This window comes from Podarcis raffonei, chromosome 15, assembly GCF_027172205.1.
Source record: "Podarcis raffonei isolate rPodRaf1 chromosome 15, rPodRaf1.pri, whole genome shotgun sequence".
NCBI lineage: Eukaryota > Metazoa > Chordata > Lepidosauria > Squamata > Lacertidae > Podarcis > Podarcis raffonei.
This window is the reverse complement of record NC_070616.1, coordinates 5,936,657-5,951,832: the sequence shown is the minus strand read 5'-3', so window position 1 is coordinate 5,951,832 and position 15,176 is coordinate 5,936,657. Positions and strand designations below refer to the sequence as shown.

Sequence of the window (15,176 nt, the reverse complement as noted above, 5' to 3'; positions counted from 1 at the left end):
TAAAGAAAAAATGGGTGTGGAGTCCTGATCCTGACTGTACCCCCAATCTGAACCAGGACACCAGGACAGTTTCCTACTGAACCATGAGCCCAAAGTCCAAAAAAATGTTAAGCTGGCCCTTAGCTTGCTTCCTGGCTGCGGCAGCAGCAAGGGAGGAGCAAATCAATTTCCACAACATGAACTAGCACACTGGATGTTCACCTTTAAACCGTAGTTTATTTCAGTTATGGTTTAAAGTGATGTATGGACCAGGTAATTTCCTTCTCTCAAAATAATTTAGTAGTAGACAACTGCAAACACAGAATCACCCACACATGCAGCAAACACCTATTCTTCTTTGGTAAAAGGTAGCAAAATATCACAACCAATCTGCATTGAATGGATGCCATTCAAAAGCCCACCGAATCCTGTTATAAACAAAGAGGCCCAAACAAATGGCCCAAGGATTCAGATCTTAGCATTTCCAGTTTTCCCCACTCTCAGCTACCTTGTCCCACAGGCTGCCCCAGCGCCCATGACATCAGAGCAGCTAAGCCAATGGCAACTAGAGAGGTGTTAAGGAGGCAACTGTAAGCCAGAAGACAAGGAAGAGGATGTGAGGGAAATGAAAGGCAACAAACCCGCTATACTAACTACCAGGCCCTTCAGCTACTTGTATTATAATAATAAAAATAATTTTCTCAAGCACTCTGCTTGGTGTGTGGAGTGGGAGAAATCCGCTAGGGCCTCTCTCATTAATATAGAGAACAGCTTTGGCGGCTGTTCTCCTCCCTCCCCACCAGTTCATTATAATGCATGTGTGGCAGCAAACTACTTGATTCAAAAAACAGGATAAAAAAAAAAACCCTCACAGCTACTTCTCCAACACATCAGGTAGCTTGCTTTTCAAACACAAGGCCTGCTACTACATTCAAAGCAACAAAAAGATCAGAGATTACAGTTAAGAAGGGCTGCGTTTTGTTTTGTTTTAACCCTTTGCCACAAAAAGGTCAGATACTGCCTCAAACATGCTTATCAGTAGCACACAGCTTGGTAAGAAGCTCTCTCCAATGTGATTATCATGACAAAGTCTTTGGGGCACTTTTCTGCAGAAATAATTTTACTATTAAGAAGTATGTATTTTCCCAGGGGGTTGGGGAGAGGAGGGGATGCATAATGATAGAGGAAATATTTCATTTCACAGATGTTGGATGGATCTTAATAAGTTATTCTCCCAACTTAATGGAATGGCAGGGAATCTTTTCACGGCCAGTCTTAAAAAAAGAGGTTCAGCAAGCAGGTTTTATGTTGCTTTGGAGGGGGGGTGTCCCACACTGGGAGCCCCTAACCTGAAAGAGGGAATGCATGCAAACTGAGGATTCTCTTAGGCAGCATCTGATCCTATTGAATAGTCCTTGTAGAGTGGAAATGATAGATCTGCCTGGGGTACTGGATGGTTCCTTTACTGGTCTTTGCAAAAGCCGGACCTTGACACCCCTGATTTCAGAAACCACCTGTCACTTCCCCAGAAGGGAAATTTCAGCCTGGTACAAGCGTTAAGCATACCGAGGGGCTTCCAAGTCACCATTATCAGAGAATCTCAGTGGCCCAAGCCTGGTTAGTTATTGTGTGTGAAGTGGGTGTACTAAGACGTGACAGCCCTCTTCAGGAACAGAAGGGAACAGCTATGTGCAAGAACTTAGCCCTGCAACTGGCAAGCAGTATGAAGCCTCTGGATTGGGCAGGCTTGGTATCAATACCCAATGCCAAGCCTTTTGCCTTTGCCTGGCTGATAGGTTCCCAGTTCCAGCTCCCCAAGTCCAGGCCTAGAGCCAACCACTGCCTGGCCCCATCAGGCATATGTAGGATGCAGTCCTAACCACTGGGGAGGGCCTCCAAGGACCCAAAATGTTTTATATACATTTCCTGGCTACAGTTCTTATAACAAGGTAGCTAGCCTTTTTTTTGCCATCACCTCCTAGCTAACCCTCCAGAGGCCACATGCCACAGCAAGCATGGACAAAGAAGTGTGGCCACCCACATTCCTGCACATCAGATGCAGCACACACCGCACCACGGGAGAAAAAGAAAGGTGATTTTGGCTCTCCATCACCACCTCCCTGCTAGAGCAGAGAGAACTTCACCAAATCAGGCTGGGCTGGACCATAGTCATTTGAACGCAAGTATCTCTGTCTCACCCTTTTCTTTCCATGTATTACCATCTACTAATCAGCATGAAATGCTTCACATGTAACTCCAAGGAGAATTCTCGGCCTAGCTGGGAGAAAGGAGCGAACAAACAGCCCCTCACACTTGATCAACCACATGCTGCAAAAAATTATATTTTTAAAGATTTTTTTAAAAATCTGCCATCACACATGACATCATTTGAGAAAAGGAGGAAAACTACAGATGTTTGCCATAGGTGGCTCTGGGCTGGGCTGGAAAGAGAAACAAACCTCTTTTTTTGCAGGAAATAAAAATCACACCCCCTCAAAACACAAGCAGCCTTGAAAATGCAACCACGTCTGTTCCCATTTGAAGAAACAAACCCCAACTGCAAGAGCAATAAAATGTCGAAGCCCTCCAGTGTGTGGCAGGTTGCATGTCCTCCTGAGATTAACAGGCTACCAAAATCCAGCAGAGAAGGTTACTGCCGTCTATTTTCATTTCAAAAGGAAGATTCACAGAGGACATTGCTGTAGGACAGAAGGCAAGCCTGCATATTTTAAGAGAGACCCCTTTGCATTGTGCACAATCTTCACAGAAGCTGAACTGAGCCAAAACGTTGAGCCTCCATTTCACAGAACAGGGCTTGCTACTGATTCTGTACTGAAACAACCCAAATTCCTCTACATTTAATCGGGCAGCCAGAATTTTGCAAAGTTGCACTGTTTGCCTATAGCACAGTTGAGATCTGGTACGGAGGGGAAGACTGGCAGGCACAGGCGAGATCTGGTGGTCAGCAACTGATTACAGGTAGGGCGTTAACATGTTTGCTACACAAAAACTGGATTCCCATTCTTATTTTTGCAAGCAACTATAAACTAATTTGGAGGGTGAAGTGTGTTTACAGTCTCATCTTTTGCTCATCTTTTGTAGTGGGGTGGGGACTGAGTTGGATTGGCCCCTTTATACATTTTAGGAGTGACTGCTTTAGATTTTTTTTTATCGTTTTTGAAACTTGTTTCTAAATGTTTGCTTCTGTAAGACACTCTAAGTCACTTTTGTGAAAAAAGTGGTGAATACAATTAATAATATTAATACCACCACGTAAGAGGAGTTTGCTGGATCAGGCCAAAGGGTGCTATTTTGGACAGCATGGCCTTGTATGCTAACAGAATTCCTCTTGGACTGGGCTCACTTGATAGGTTTCCACCCAGGATGGGTGGTAAACTTTCCCCTGCAGGCTTTGGCTTGGTCGCACTTGGACTTTCTGGAGTTTGCTCCTTCCTCTGCAAAGCAGGGCCAGCAGGGTTCTAACCCACAGAATGAGAATTTGCTTTTAAACTTATCAAGCACAGGAGATGAGAAGTCTCCTGTATAGCCTCCACTCCTCTGCAGTTCCAACAAAGTCTGCTCACTACCCACAAAACAAAAGGAAGAAGCAGCCACACCTGAATTTAAAAGGTACAGGGCTCATTCTCTGGGCTGCTACCATGCAACCCAGCCAGCAGCTCAGTTTCGGGGGGCGCTCGGGGGCCGTTTAAATGAACCCTGTGGGACGCTTGTGGCCCATGGGCCACAGGTTGCTGACCCCTGACCTAGACAGCTAAGACTGACCTGTTGGGGACTGAAGTATTGATAAACCTGCCCACTAGGTGGGGAACTGTGCAAGACTGCCAAAGATCAATGGAAGGAAAACACTGGATGGAGGCCACCTATGGTGCATTAGCTATGGCCGAAGCCACCTATGGTGCATTAGCTCAATGGTAGTGCATCTGCTTCACATGCAGAAGGTTTCAGGTTCAATCCCTGGCTTCTCCAAGTAGGACTGGGAATGTCCCCCAGGAGACCTGCTTCCAGTCCAGAGTTGACAATACTGAGCCAGCTAGGCCCATGGTCTGACTCAGTATAAGGCAGCTTCCTAGAGTTTTCGTAATTATTTCCAAGCTTTTCACCACACACACACACAAACAACAAACAAACATGAAAGCTAGCTGCTGAATCCCAAGCTAGGGAGTGGACCCCTAGCTTCACAGGCTTGCTTAAGAGTTTGCCATTTGTTATCAGAAACCTGCCTGCATGAATTGAGTAGCTTGTGAACTCTTGATGGGCTTGCAAACCTACCAACCATGCACACCAAACCTTTAGTAAATAAGTGCTCTCTGACTTTGAATTAATGGAGCTTGGACATTACCCTTATTGACTTGCTTAACATACTATTTTCAAAGATATTTCTTTGCTGAACAGTTAACCTCTCAGCAGGGCTGAAGTTCAAATATTCCCATCTTTGCTTTGTCAGAAATTAATCTGCCTTGCCTATGCGTTATGTGGCGAACTCTTGCCAGCCTTTTGCAAAAGGAAAGGCTGATGCAAAAGACAACTGGCTTTTTTCTAGCTTCGTCAACATGGCTGGTGGAAGTCCTGGGGAATGCGCAGAACAGGGGTATTAGGTGCAGAGTGAGATTCTCAGCTTTGTTATTCTTAGTAGCCATAGTACTGTCAGAGTATCTAGCTCTCAAGGTTACAAAGTAACCGGTACTATACCAGCTGCACTGGCTCCCGGTGGAGTACAGGATCAGGTTTAAGGTGCTGGTTTTAACCTTTAAAGCCCTATACGGCCTAGGACCCTTGTACCTACGGGACCGCCTCTCCTGGTATGTCCCACAGAGGAACCTACGGTCTGCAAATAAAAACATCCTGAAGGTCCCAGGCCTCAGAGAAGTTAGGCTGGCCTCAGCTAGAGCCAGGGCTTTCTCGGCTGCGGCTCCAATCTGGTGGAATGCTCTGTCACAAGAGACTAGGGCCCTGCGGGACCTGACATCTTTCTGAGGGCCTGCAAGACAGAGTTGTTCCACCAGGCCTTTGGCTAGGGCGCAGCCTGACTCCCTCCTCTGGCAACCTGCACAGAATTTTGCTTAACGGTTGCCATCAATTTGATTTTAATTAATTTTTATAATTGAAATGTTTTTAGAATGTTGGATTATTTGATTGTTTGTTTGTTTGTTTGATTGATTGATTGATTGATTGTTGTTAGCCGTCCCTGAGCCCGGCTTCGGCTGGGGAGGACGGGATATAAATAAAATTTATTATTATTATTATTATTATTATTATTATTATTATTATTATTAAAGTCATGCTTGAAAACGATTATTGTTATTTATTTGATTTGATTTCTTTCCTGCCCTTTTCCATAAGGTCCCAGGATGGGTTACAACAATTTAAAATTCAATACTAAAATAGCTTAAAACAAATTAGAATCACAAGATGAGGGTGGGTCCTGAAAATGCATGTCTTGGGTGTCAGGGGCCATGGTAAAGAGGTGCGCCTTCAGCATAGGAGGGAAACTATATAATGAAGGTGCCAGACACACCTCTGTGGGGAGGGAATTCTACAACCTAGCAACTGCTACAGAGGATGCCCCCCACAAGGGCACCACCACCCAAACTTCCAAGGGCGGTAGAACTGCCGAAGGTGGACTCTCTGCTTATCTTAACACCTGAGAGGGTCTGAAGAGCAATTCTTTGTGAAGACTCAGAACTCAGACAAAGTGCTGTACAGTCATACCTTGGGAGTTGAACAGAATCCACGGCTTCTGATTGGCTGCAGGAGCTTCCAATCCGAAGCCCCATTGGACATTTGGCTTCAAAAATAGTTCGCAAGCCGAAACAGTCACTTCCAGGTTTGTGGCATTTGGGAGCCAAAACATTCGAGAACTAAGCTGTTCAAAAACTAAGATAAGACTGTATAAGATTTCCATTGGATGGAGTGGGAAACGGTCTTTTCATGCTGCCCCTTGGCAACCAGGGGAATCAATGCACAAATGACAATCACAGCTTGAATGGGGCAGTTGTGTTAGTCTGCCATCTGCAATATGTTGAGCTGTAAGTGTAAGCGTTCCTCTCCAAATGCCTGCTCATTTCAGTAGCTAAGGCAAACAAGGATACAAAAATAAATAAATCCAACCCTACCCAGCCAGCAGGGTGGCATTAAATGCTCCTCAAAAAGCATCTCCCAACAGCTTATCAGTCTGTTGTTTTGCTTTCCAAGGGAAAGCACCGCCGATCAACTTTGAAACGAGGCATCTGATTAGATTTATGCTACCCAGGACACAACGGGCAGGTATATGACATTCTCATTCTCATTTACACAAACGCTTGCAGCAGACTCTCTCCTACTGCTTCTAGTGGAAAGAATTTTAATGAGCTGTAGCCCTTATGCCTGAGGACAGGCATCAGAAGTGTGAAAGACAACACTGGAAAGGAGTTGGGGGGTTTTAATGCTGTTTTGGAGAGGTGCTTCTGAGTCCTTCGTGCTCCCATCAAGGAAGACTAGGAGTTTGGGGAGGGGTGGATCTCTCCGCCTCCAAGGATGATGGGCGCTTTGCACATTTTGAGAGAAAGAGAACAAGAGATGGGACTTTGGGAGGTGGGATACAAATGATACAGTGCAGAAGACCCTGCCTTGGCCACATTCACACCCTGCATTTCTTAAGGCTCCTGAGAGTTGTGAGAAGTCCCCAATGCCCCTCATTTATCCTTAATAGAACCCAATAAAGCAGACATGAATGTACAAAAAAAAATAAAAATCCCACTGAGATCCCAAGATGAAATTTTGCAGGTAGCTCTTAGAAATGTTTAACAATCAATACATTTTTGGGAATTTAAATTTAAAATTTAAAGTAAGTCCATCATGTGACGTGTCATATTAAAGCCAGTGACGTTCTGAAGAGATTGGTGTTGTTGTTAGTTTTGAAGTATCTAACTTCTGGGCTAAGCTGTTAAGGTTTTTGTGTAGTCCAGCAAGGCTGGATTTAAACTTAATTTTGATCATTCAACAAGTGTACAAAATACAATTTAAGAAAATTGGATGACATGAGATAAAAAGGTTGGGTCACTTGATATGGAATGACACAGTTAATGAGGTCACTGAAGCAGGAGAAAAGGCAATGCTTGAAAGCAGGAATAGGGAACTGTTGACACTCTAGATGACGTTGGACTCCAACTCCCATCAGCCCCAGCTAGCATGGTCAGTGATCCGGGGTGATGGGGGCTGTTGTCCAGCGACACCTTGAAGGCCACAAGTTCCCCACCCTTTAAAGCAGCAATCTGGTGCCCTGCAGATGGTTTGGACTACAACTCCCAGAGCCTCTCCAGCCAGCAAAGAGATGGCTGGCTTGAAGAACCAGACGCATGACTGCCCCCCTGCAATAGCCAGTGCTAGCTTATTCATTTCAGCAACCTCAGGTGCAACCTGACACCTGCACAGCACCTTGCAGAGACTAATCCTATCAAGTCTGCAATCTCCTACTACAAGGGTGTGGAACTGGATCTGGTCAGTAGACCTGATCCTGATTCTGCAAATCACTGCAAGCTACTTCCGACAGGAGGTCAGGGCTCCACACTTTCACCCTCATCCTCAGGTTATCCGGTAAAAGGAGATAAGGAACTGCAGGAAATACCTCCGAGAAGCATTTCTTGAGGCTTTCCGGGACTTTCCCATCGACCACATGAAGCATCCTTTCCATCTCTTCACGGACGACATAGCTCCCGGATTCATTTGAAAACAGGCTGAAAATGTCTAAGCAAAAAACCAACAACAGAATAATTAAACATTCAAGTCACACCAGTGCAACAGAGCTGGCAATACCAATTAACTTGCACAGCTTTCTGAACAGGGCTGATTTTTTACTTTTCTACACTCATAAAAAGGGCTTTGCTAATCAGTTATGTTATTGGGATCAACAAGGATGCCAGTTTAAATTGGAGCTGATAATATTTATATACAAAACATGAAATTACATCTGCAGGAACAGTACCTGGAGCCTATAATGATTCTAATATTTTAATTTGTTACTGTTACTTACCTTTGTATTTTTTATACTAAAGATTTTATACCTCTACACACACACACACCATTTACAGCTGAATGCAAATATAATATTCCAACCGAAATATTTTGATTCTTCTGCAGAGAGTGGGAGATGCTAAGTGGAAAGTCTCAAGTTTCTTTCATAGAATGCCTCCGCCTCACTCTAATGGTCTAACTATCCTGACTGAACATTAGATTCCCATTTAAAGTGAATGGAGGGAAATGCAACCTGATACAGTGGAACCTCCACTTATGATCATAATCCATTCCGGAGGCCCATCCGCTTTACTTCTGGGTTTGCCACGGTCACAACTTGGAACGTCCGCGAGAAAGGGCAGATGTAACTCGAGGTTCCACTGTATGTCCAAGGTTACGGATTATGGGAGAAGGTGTCTAATTCACACCTCCACCCCAAATATTAGGTTTATATCCTGCCTTTCTTGCAAGGAGCTCAAGTGCACAGTGAAGCCCCCCCAAAAAAATCAGACACTGCCACTACTTACATTTTGCTTTCTCTTCATCTCTGCCCCTCGTTAGCAGGACTAAGCCTACTATCAGATTGTTGAAATGTAGTCCTTTGGACGTGCCACCGAAAGAGCAATATATGACCTGAAAGTTACAGAAAGAAAGTGAGAAAACTTTACTCTTTATGCTTTCATGAAGACAAGATTCTAATCCTTTTGCTTGGCCACCGTAGCACAAAACTCCCAACCTATTGCTTTCCTGAATTTGTCTATCTAGACTGGAATCTTGTTTCCAGCTGTAGTCAGCCAGAAGTTCTTAGCTGCTCACAAGGAGGACCTGGAAGCAATTGCCTCTCCATTTCAACCCAGAGTCTGGAATGAAGGAATATTTATTCATTTAGAATATGTTATACCATGCCACCCCATCTAAAGTCTTCAGACAATAAAACTAAAAACAAAACAATAAAAAGTAATTCAACTGCTAACAACAGTCTTTCATAAAAACAGCAGCAGTGCAAACATTGGAACTGAAAAGTAATGAAAAGTAAGGCGATCTCGACCTGGCATCGCAGGCTTTAAACCTAATAACACTTACCTGGGCATAAAAGTAGACAAAGATTGCAGTGTGAAACTCAAACCTGCCTGTACAAAGTGGTCCCATAGGCAAACATGCACGACTAAACTCAACTAACAAAAATCAAAAGCCTTTGCAAGAAGGGAATCTCCAAGTCACCCACACCCCATACATTATCCTGGGCTTCTAGCCACTGCCAGAAGTCAACATTTACACCAAGCCCCACCAACAGAGCTGACCGGCACAACCATCAACCCCTAGCCCAAAGCCAAACGACACATGGTTTCGATAGGTGGTTTAGAGCCACACATTATTATTCTCCGAACTGTGCATCTTAGGTTGAGTAGGAACAGGGCTTTAATATGCGGGCGGCTGGCAGCACTATGACACAGGAAGAACTCTCCAGTGGCTGCTAGTTAACATTTCCCACTGTAAGTGACTGGATTGCAAGTGATTTAAGTCCCTGGTATGAATATTGCATCTGATATGAACTCACATATCAGCCTTTGGCTGCCTCCTTAGCCTCCTTCCCTCCCTCCCCTCATCTGTAATGTGGGTGGCAAAACTACTGGCTGCCAAAGCAGGTAAAGTGATTCTGAGTACTTTAAAGCAATGTTAAGCACTATTATTACGAGTGAAAACTTCCCATCCACTCTAAAAACAAGTGTTAAAGCCTTGCTTATCTATTTATAGCCAGCACAGGGAACCTTTGCCCCTCCAGATGTTGCTGAGCTACAACTCCCTTCAGCTCCAGCAAGCATGGCTGCATTATCAGCACTGAAGTGACCTCCCTAGGGCACAAGCCCAGGCAGCGTGTATGAAGGTCTTGGGCTGCCCAGACATTGTCCCCGCTCTCGGCCTCGCTGATGTGTTCCAAAGGAAAGCAGAGCCATACATTGGGCACCTGCTTAGTTGCAGGAGTTGCTGGAAGGAGGTGTTCAAGGCACCATCCAGCTATCTTAGGGACTCCACTCCAAATTTGTGTAAAGTTTACTCCTTAGACTTTTCTTCTCCAAAGATGTCTTGCAAGCAGTGGAGGTTTAGGATCAGTGTTTTCCATTTCCTAGTTGGGCTACCTTCCCAGGCTGATGGGCCCCATCTGCCCCTCAATTCCCTATACAGTGGTACCTCGGGTTACAGATGCTTCAGGTTACAGATGCTTCAGATTACAGACTCCGCTAACCCAGAAATATTACCTCGGGTTAAGAACTTTGCTTCAGGATGAGAACAGAAATCAAACGGCAGCAGCAGGAGGCCCCATTAGCTAAAGTGGTACCTCAGGTTAAGAACAATTTCAGGTTAAGAGTGGACCTCCAGAACAAACTAAGTTCTTAACCTGAGATACCATGTGCAGAAACTGCCTTCTTAACTGTTAGAATCAGTATTGTTCTCATCCACTCAATCCGCCAGAGCCTGTCTTCACATACAGGGGAAGTCCCTAACTCACTGAGGGTTTGAGACTTATCGGCTCCCCTCACCTAGTTTAGTTGGCCAACCAAAGCTGTTCCCAGGATGTGGCTGTTGTCACATGCTGACAGCTTCTAGGAGCCACGAGTGAGAGCTAAGTACAGGATGGGGAACAAACTACCCCAGAAGGAGCACAATGTGTCCCTCAAAAGAGAGGGCCAAAGGTTCCCCATCACTAATTGATAGGAAACACAAGGAAGCTGGCCAGTTTATATTTTCTGGGGTGGGGAACCCTGTGGTCCTCCAGATGTTGTTGGACTACAACTCCCATCATCCCTCACCATTGGCTATGCTGGCTAAGGCTGATGTGAGTTTTGAGTTCAATGGCATCAGGAGGACCACAGCTGACCTACACCATGCCTGTCACTGCGTCAGCTACTCTGGGAGGGAATGAACATTCATACTTAAGTCACCAGTGGCATGGCCATTCTGTCACCTCCCTCTCAAGCCTCACGGGCCTACAAACCTGTTCCAACACATTTGTCCTCAGACACGCACAGTATATCATATTACTTATTAGCTACCCTTCAGGTTGCAGCACTAGGTGATTATTTATAGGTCCGATAGTCATGCGAGAAGTCATCATAGGACAAATCTCCCCCTGCTTCTAAAATAACTCAGCCTGTCTTGCTTCTCCAAGAACCAGAGGTGGAGCATTTTCAAGGTGCATAAATATCAGGCACTCCTAGTGCCTGGGGTTTTATTTACAACTGATTTAAAAAGGCTTCTCCCTAAACAATTGATGCCAACTCTCCTAAAGTTTGGATGCTGGTACATAGAAAGCCACAACCTCTCGTTCTAGCCCAGGCAATCATATCACAAGCACTCTCCTCCAGTTTTCTAGAGGTAAACTGGTGGTGACTAGGCAGAGCAGGTTTAATAAACTGAAAGGGAATGGGGCTCTCCTCCTCCTGTCAGGTTGTCTGTCACTAATCATCAACGCTGGCATGCTTGGGCACGTGCACTATTAAAAGGCTAATAATGTTCACTGACTTTATTTGCAAGGCCAACTTAAAGACTTCAATACCATTCCAAAGGAGTCACATGTACAGAAGCCTCCCCATACCTGTAGTGGCTACTGGTTCCAAACAAGCACTACAGGAACTTGGAGGCAGAGAGTGAGCTTTCAGTTTTTGTCCTGCTCTAGGCTCCCAAGCAAGGAGAGCTCCATGGAAACTGGCATGCACACACCCTTCCAAGCAGGGTCCTTTTCTACTGCCAGAGACAAAGGCGATAATTGCTGCTCCTGTTAGTTCCCTATCTTGTTCCTGTGGACAACAACTGAATTCCCCTGCTCTGTGCCCTCCAGCTTGCAAGCCCCAGCTAGTGGCAGGCATTATGAGGTCTCTGGATTGCTCAGGTTTGGTGTAAATCGGGGCTGGAGAACTTGGGACCCTCCAGATCTTGCTGGGACTCAAACCTCCTTTAGCCCAAGCCAGCACGGCCAATAAACAGGGACCATGTTTAAACCAGAACCTTACTTCTTAAGAGACATTGGATCAAAGAAATTACTATTCTGGGCATGTCTCTTCTGAAGGCAGGTAACTCTACAAAATTGGGGATGAATAAATGAGAGTGAATAAATGAGCCAAGTTTGTTGCCATCCAGATTCTCATCGCTGGTGTTTCTTTTCTGAAGCTTCCTTTCCAAGAAGGCTGAAAGTCTTAAAAAATGTTCAGCCCCCGAGTATGCTGGAAATTTCATCCGTGGAAGATAAGAAACAAAAACACAACAGGTTGCAGCCATTTTATCCACTCACATTACCTGGCTATTAAACAAGGTTGACTTTCTGAAAACACAGCAGGGCCTCAAATGGAAGAAAGGACCTGTTTTGAGCAAGGAAGCTCAGCCCTGAGAGTGTATTTCAGGTCCTTTTATTGTAAAGCAGCACCTGGTTCTCAGAAAACAGTGCAAGGAGCCAAGGGACTATTTTCCTGGGCTTGGTAAATGCTCAGCTTCAAAACAGCTTCTGCCACCTTCAAAGAGAGGCCCACTGCATAGCTTTAAGCAGATATGATTCAAGTGCATTAATGGCTTCATGTGCCAGCTCCTTAGATTCCAGTTCTGTTAAAAATCACATTTTTGCATGCTTCAAATATGCTAAATCTGTTTAAACCCACTAACACACTACACAGCTCTAGTAGGCAGACATTTCCAAGTTCTAGTGCAGTGGTTAGACTGCTGGACAGTGTTTGAGGGAAACTCAGGTTGAAATCCCCACTCAGCTGCAAAGCACACAGAGTGGCCTTATGCCATCCTTAATCTAACCTCCCTCACAGAGCTGTTGTGAAGATAAAACTAGGTTTGGGGTAGGAAGGAGCCACTGATGCGCTTCTCAGAGAAATTAATATACATGTAATAGTATTAAACTGCTTTGTGCAGAGACAGGTTATCTAACTCAAGACAGTCTGCTTCCAACTGCAAAAGTCTATCCAACTTATCCCTCCAACAATGCTAACTCAAGGATTTTCTAGGAATCTGTCCCATGCAAAAAAAAAAACTTGGGAGATCATTCCTCACAAGTAAAGCAACTGCACACGCCCCATGAGGCAAACCGGGAACACAGGAATGACGATGAACAAGCAGCTTTGGCAACAACGACAAAGCAAAAGTTAACTTGAGGGCAAACTTACCTGAAGAGTGGCAACAACACAGCGGACATAGGAATAGGACAGCAACATAAAATGTATGGGACATTCCAGGCTACCACATTGACTCACAATGACCACACAAACATTCAAGGGACGATCAGGTGCCAGAAATGTAATTCTCCTTAGTGCCAGTTGTGGCGAGATACCCTCACTCCCTGCTGCTCTACAAGGACTGAGATGCAAGAGATTTCCACGAGTTTCAAGACAAAACACCAGCAGGGACAGATGCTTTGATTCAGTAACCAGGCAGCATAGAGCTTCAGCTTTGATTGCCCTCTCCAGTGCTTGCCATAGGCCAGTCCCACTTTTTCAAAAACAAGACCGTTCAACAGTTGTCAAATGGCCTCCTTACCTCTCCACTGTGTAGGTTCTCAGGGGCACCAGAGAGACTCCAGAAAGTATTTCCACACAACAGCAACCTAATGCACTTTACACATTTCAAGACATGTCCCTCTTCCCAAAACCTCTGCATGGGTGCAAAGCGGGGAGCAAGCCCCAGGCTTGCAGCATTCTCCCCATGTCTTGTCATGATCCCTGATGAGGGAGAAATACAGACTGCCCACTTCCCCATGGACCCTCTTGACTTGAGGATGTAGCTTTACCATCTTCCTCAGAGCACAAGCCCCTGCTAACACCCCCTCCACTACAGAGCACAGAAGTCAGTGCCTACAGAATCACAAAAGGGAACCCAGAGTCAACACAGCCATCTTCTCAAGGAGCAGTGTTTGAAACTCCCATTGTTCTAGGCGCATTTTGTGACAGGGAATTTCATCAGTGTGAGCAGTTTCTGAGCTCTGAGCGAAGTACTGTGCCAAAGATTTCAGATTACAACTGCAGAATGGAAGAAAAGGACCTTTTTCTGCCTCCCCACTTCCAGCTACTCTCTGAAGACTAGAGAAGAGACCCAGATCCTCTTAAGGATATCAGAGGGGTGGGGGCAGGAGAAGAACTAAGGTAAAGGTAAAGGTACCCCTGCCCGTACGGGCCAGTCTTGACAGACTCTGGGGTTGTGCGCCCATCTCACTCAAGAGGCCGGGGGCCAGCGCTGTCCGCAGACACTTCCGGGTCACGTGGCCAGCGTGACATCGCTGCTCTGGCGAGCCAGAGCCGCACACGGAAACGCCGTTTACCTTCCCGCTAGTAAGCGGTCCCTATTTATCTACTTGCACCCGGGGGTGCTTTCGAACTGCTAGGTTGGCAGGCGCTGGGACCGAGCAGCGGGAGCGCACCCCGCCGCGGGGATTCGAACCGCCGACCTTTCAATCGGCAAGCCCTAGGCGCTGAGGCTTTTACCCACAGCGCCACGTGAAAAATGAGTATTTTAGCTGCAGTTCATTCATTTTCAGCTTTGTATTGCTGTTATAAAAAAGTGTGCCTAGACATTCCATTGTTGAGCCCATAACCTAGGTTTTAGGTGCCATTTAGCTACTAGCTTTCATATTTCAGTTTTTAACACTGTCAAGGAGGTAGAGCCAACTCCCTTGCTCAGCATATATAAGCGCTCATGTGATACCAGCTCTCTACTGAGACAACATCTTTTATAGCTCAGCCAACTGGGAGCTGTCCAGGGTCCTGAATTGCTCAGAGAGGCCTCCTTTGCCTTAAATTTGCCTGTCTGGAAGGGGCTTTGTGGTTCTTCCACTTTCCCTGCAAGCTAAGCAGAACAGTAGAGTTCTCCTCCCTCCCACTGCTCAAAACACAGAATGTAAAGCATGAGCTGTCAGTTTGTTGACATGCTGTCAGTTTCAACCAGAACCCTGACACATCAGGAGGCACTGATCCAGCTTTGTATTAACCATTTGGCTGGCACAAAAAGCAGGGATTGTGTGCAAGTGCTCAAAGTGAGCTGGTGGAGGAGGGATGGAGTGCTTTGTCCTTTCTTTAGTCCAGCCTTTCTCAACCTGTGGGTCCCCAGATGTTGTTGAACTACAACTCCCATCACCCCTAGCTAGCAAGGCCAGAGCTCAGGGATGATGGGAGTTGTAGTCCAACAACATCTGGGGACCC

At 45.6% G+C, this 15,176-nt stretch overlaps 1 protein-coding gene across 3 annotated transcripts in view; it reads right to left on the bottom strand.

Moving 5' to 3' along the window:
• Positions 1 to 15,176, bottom strand: part of USP32 (ubiquitin specific peptidase 32) — a 124,340-nt gene that overhangs the window by 62,799 nt on the left and 46,365 nt on the right. For all 3 annotated transcript variants that reach the window (XM_053366615.1, XM_053366617.1, XM_053366616.1), the window contains exons 3-4: positions 8,517 to 8,622; positions 7,604 to 7,722 (exon numbers count right to left, since the gene is read on the bottom strand). In XM_053366615.1, coding sequence (XP_053222590.1) covers positions 7,604 to 7,722; positions 8,517 to 8,622 — 225 coding nt within the window. The remainder of the gene's footprint in view (positions 1 to 7,603; positions 7,723 to 8,516; positions 8,623 to 15,176) is intronic.